Source organism: Myotis brandtii, unplaced genomic scaffold (assembly GCF_000412655.1).
Source record: "Myotis brandtii unplaced genomic scaffold, ASM41265v1 scaffold1904, whole genome shotgun sequence".
NCBI lineage: Eukaryota > Metazoa > Chordata > Mammalia > Chiroptera > Vespertilionidae > Myotis > Myotis brandtii.
This window is the reverse complement of record NW_005357093.1, coordinates 8,179-12,434: the sequence shown is the minus strand read 5'-3', so window position 1 is coordinate 12,434 and position 4,256 is coordinate 8,179. Positions and strand designations below refer to the sequence as shown.

The following is a 4,256-nucleotide window of genomic DNA, read 5'->3' as shown; positions in this document are numbered from 1 at the left end:
GGGGGTAGGTGGGGGGAAGGACATATGTAATACTTTCAACAATACACATACATTTTTTTAAAAAAAAAATTAAAAGCAAACTATAGACCAGCGATGGCGAACCTTTTGAGCTCGGCGTGTCCGCGTTTCGAAAAACCCTAACTCTGGTGCCGTGTCACCTATAGAGATTTTTTGATCTTTGCAACCACAGTCAAACACAGACTTATATTTTTGATATTTACTTGATATATTTAAATGCCGTTGAACGAAGAAAAATCCACCAGAAAAATGAGTTCGCGTGTCAACCTCCGACACGCGTGTCACAGGTTCGCCATCACTGCCCTGGACCCATATTTCTCATGCGTCTGGCTGTACAATGGCTTTGCAGAATAGGAGCCATTCAAATCCAGCAAAAAGTTAAAAAAAAAAAAAAAAGAACGTATATATCAGTGATATGTCAACCACAACACAATGAATCCATCTTTGCAGAATAGGAGCCATTCAAATCCAGCAAAAAGTAAGAAAAAAAGACTGTATATATCAGCGATATGTCAACCACAACACAATGAATCCATGTCCGCCCGGCCTGGCTCAGTGGTTAGAGCGTCGACCTGTGAACCAGGAGGTCCAGGTTCGAATCCCGGTCAAGGGCACAGGCCCGGGTTGCGGGTTCGATCCCCAACCAGCAGGGAGCAGCCGGTCCATGATTCTCTCTCCCTCTCCCTTCCTCTCTGAAATCAATAAAAATATATTAGGCTTTTATATAGATAGATGGATATACATACATACATATGTAGGTTCATACATATGATAGATTATATAGGTTGTCCCAAAATTCACGCAAGATTTGAATTTTGCATGAGCATTCACAACAACAACAACAAAATAAAAGCCTAATTGTACTGGGTCTATTGAATCAGATTCTAATATCTGTTGCCCTTTGATGTCAATCCCTTCGATTCGATCAGCATCACCAAGTACCAATGACGCCCCAGGAGCAGGGACAAGGAAGACCAATGAAGACCGCGGCTTTGCGTCTGTGCCAGCAAAGCCGGGGAGGTTATTGACCCGATGTCCTATTCCATACATAACCCTAGACTGTGTCCTTTATGAATCAATAAAACATTTACAATTTTTAATTACAAACCTGTGTTTTCTATCAAAATTACTTCTTGCGTGAATTTTGGGACACCCTTTGTATATATACACTATATACATATCCCATGTTCAAAAGCTGTTAAATTTCAACAAAAGATTGTATATGTTCCAACAAAGCCATGGAGGCCATTGACCTGACGTACTATTCCATACATAACCCTAGACTACGTACTTTATGAATCAATAAAACATTTACAATTTTTAATTACAAACCTGTGTTTTCTATCAAAATTACTTCTTGCGTGAATTTTGGGACACCCTTTGTATATATACACTATATACACATCCCATGTTCAAAGGCTGTTAAATTTCAACAAAAGTGTGCATATGTGCCAGCAAAGCCATGGAGGCCGTTGACCCGTTGTCCTATTCCACACATAACCCTAAACTGTCTCCTTTATGAATCAATAAAAAAATTACAATTTTTAATTATAAACCTGTGTTTTCTATCAAAATTACTTCTTGCGTGAATTTTGGGACACCCTCTATCTAGAGAGAGTACCAACACCCAAGACCCCAGGAACAAGGCATTGTGGGAGCCCAGCCGGGAGCTATGGCTGGATATACTCCCCCAATTGTACCGCCCACCGCCCTCTGGGGGGGCCCGGAAGTGGGGTTACCGTGGGAGCCTCCGTAGCCATCATTGCTGTAGCCACCGCCACCTGCAGGAGAGAAGAAGGTGGAATGAAGGACCGTTTTACCTGCACAAGTTGGGGTTCCAACAGCTGTGACCTGGGCCTAAAACCACCCCCAAGGGTCACCCCCAAAGAGAACCCCCTACGGTGGCCAGGGGTCCCCCCATGTCATGGCTCCCGGGTCGCAGGCTCAGCTCCCAGCCAAGGGCACGGACCCAGGTTGCGGGTTCGATCACAGGTCCCGGTTGTGGCCTGTGCAGGAGGCAGCCCATCGGTCTCTCTCTCTCTCTCTCTCTCTCTCTCCCTTCCTTCCACTCGCTCTAAAAATTCATGCAAAAAATATCCTCTCTCCCTCCCTTCCGTTCTCTCTAAAAATTAATGGGGGGGGGTGGCCTCCAGAAATATCTGGAGGTTGCGCTGATGGACATAATGGAGTGCTTTAGACCCGAGGAAGATATATATTTATACTAGAGGCCCGGTGCACGAATTCATGGGGCAAGAAGTGGCAGAGCTGATTGGAACTCAAGCAGCCTGAGTCCTTACCATCTCGGGGTTTGGCTTTGGGTGGGAACGGCCTTTGCCGAGGCCCCAAAGGTCTGGCCGAGCCTGTGCTCTGGGCTACCGGAAGCTCCATGAAGAGGAGCAGTGTACGCAGGCCGCACTGACCACCTCCCCTTCTGCCAAACCCCCACCCCAGCTCTCCCGCTGCCTGGCTCCGTGACCCCTGGCAAATGTCCTCATCTGTGAACTTGGCAGAGGTCAGGATTATAAGGAAAACCCACACGGAATAGTGCTTAGCCACTACCAGTCGTTATTATTGTAGTCATTGCCCCAAATAGGTGGAATTTTGGATACTTTCTCTTTTTTACCCAGAGGCTACTTAACACAGGACATTATTATATTCTCTCCCCTTCAGGGTGGGCAGGGGTGATGGCCCAGCTTGGGGTCTGGCCCTGCCCTCACGCCCCTGGCTACACTCCAGTCCCCACTCCCAAGCTTGGTGGCCTCTGCAACACTCACCCGAAGAGATGGCAGGCTGGACAGCTCCCCGTGGAGCGTGGTCAGGTGGTTGTGGCTCACAGACAAGTGCTCCTGGGCCAGGACGAAGAGGCAGGGACTCAGTGGGGGGCTGGGGTGTCTATGGAGTCTCCACCTGCCACCATGACTCTGCACCATTCAGGGGTCCCTCGGCCACACGGGCCCAGTCCACCTCTACAGCCCGCTCCCGCACACACCCAGCATCTCCCTCTGCCAGCTCTGCTCATGCCTGTCAACACCGTTCTCTGTCATCTCCTCTGGACTGCTCTGTCCACCTGCCCCAGCCCCCACGGTACCCACCCTGCCCACTGACAGCTCCTTACCAGCTTCTGCAGGGCAGCCAACTCCTCTGGCAGGTAACAGAGGCCGGTGCGGTTCAGCTTCAGCCACCGAAGACTGGTCATGGCCTTGACATTCTCAGGGAAGTAGCCTCCCTGAGGGGCATTGATGGTGAGGCTGGTCTGGAGAGGAACGTCCCCGCTCTACCACCCTCTAGGGCCCCCAACTGCCCATGGAAACCTCTGGGAGCACAGACTGTGTGGCCCTGGACAAGGCACTCTGCTCTCTGTGCCTCAGTTCCTCACATAGAAGGGGGCTGGGAAAGGCCCTGGTGACAGGCGTTGTGAGGAATGAGTAATCGTTAGGATGGCTGTGGGCCTAAGATCGTCTCTTGCTGGAGGATCTGGATGGAACTGGCTAGTTCCAGGTGACATCTCCAGCACCCACCTGTGTGCTCAGCTTGGCTCAAATGCCTTCACCCAGCACTCCAGGCTCTGCCTGCACCACCGAGTGTGGGGGTGCCCCCTGAGCCTCTGCCTAGGTCAGTGATGGCAAACCTAGGACACGTGTGTCAGAGGTGACATGCGAACTCATTTTTGTGGTTGATTTTTCTTTGTTAAATGGAATTTAAATATATAAAATAAATATCAAAAATGTAAGTCTTTGTTTTACTATGGTTGCAAATATCAAAAAAACTCTATATGTGACTTGGCACCAGAGTTAAGTTAGGGTTTTTCGAAATGCTGACACGCCGAGCTCAAAAGGTTCGCCATCACTGATTACCTATACCTATACCTATACCTATACCTATAACTATACCTATACCTATACTATATCTATATCTATGTCATCTATATCTATATCCATATCTCTATCTCTATCTCTATCTATATTTATCTATATCTATATCATCTATATCTATATCAATATCTACATCTACATCTACATCTATATCTATATCTACATCTACATCTACATCTACATCTATATCTATATCTACATCTACATCTACATCTACATCTATATCTATATCTACATCTACATCTACATCTACATCTATATCTATATCTACATCTACATCTACATCTACATCTATATCTATATCTACATCTACATCTACATCTACATCTATATCTATATCTACATCTACATCTACATCTACATCTA

General features: G+C 47.0%; 2 protein-coding genes across 2 annotated transcripts in view; both read right to left on the bottom strand.

Annotated features, from left to right (window-relative positions):
- The window catches only part of LOC102240914 (glycoprotein Xg-like), a gene marked incomplete at its 5' end in the record, with an annotated part of 17,814 nt that overhangs the window by 5,698 nt on the left and 7,860 nt on the right, over positions 1-4,256 (bottom strand). The window contains one exon of the mRNA XM_014538416.1: positions 1,758-1,799. Within this exon, the coding sequence (XP_014393902.1) occupies positions 1,758-1,799 (42 nt within the window). The remainder of the gene's footprint in view (positions 1-1,757; positions 1,800-4,256) is intronic.
- On the bottom strand, positions 2,670-3,631 carry LOC106725827 (protein flightless-1 homolog). Its single transcript, XM_014538413.1, has 2 exons — positions 3,134-3,631; positions 2,670-2,864 (listed from the first exon to the last, which is right to left on the bottom strand). The coding sequence occupies exons 1-2, from the start codon at positions 3,212-3,214 to the stop codon at positions 2,685-2,687; spliced, it is 261 nt and encodes an 86-aa protein (XP_014393899.1). The 5' UTR covers positions 3,215-3,631; the 3' UTR covers positions 2,670-2,684.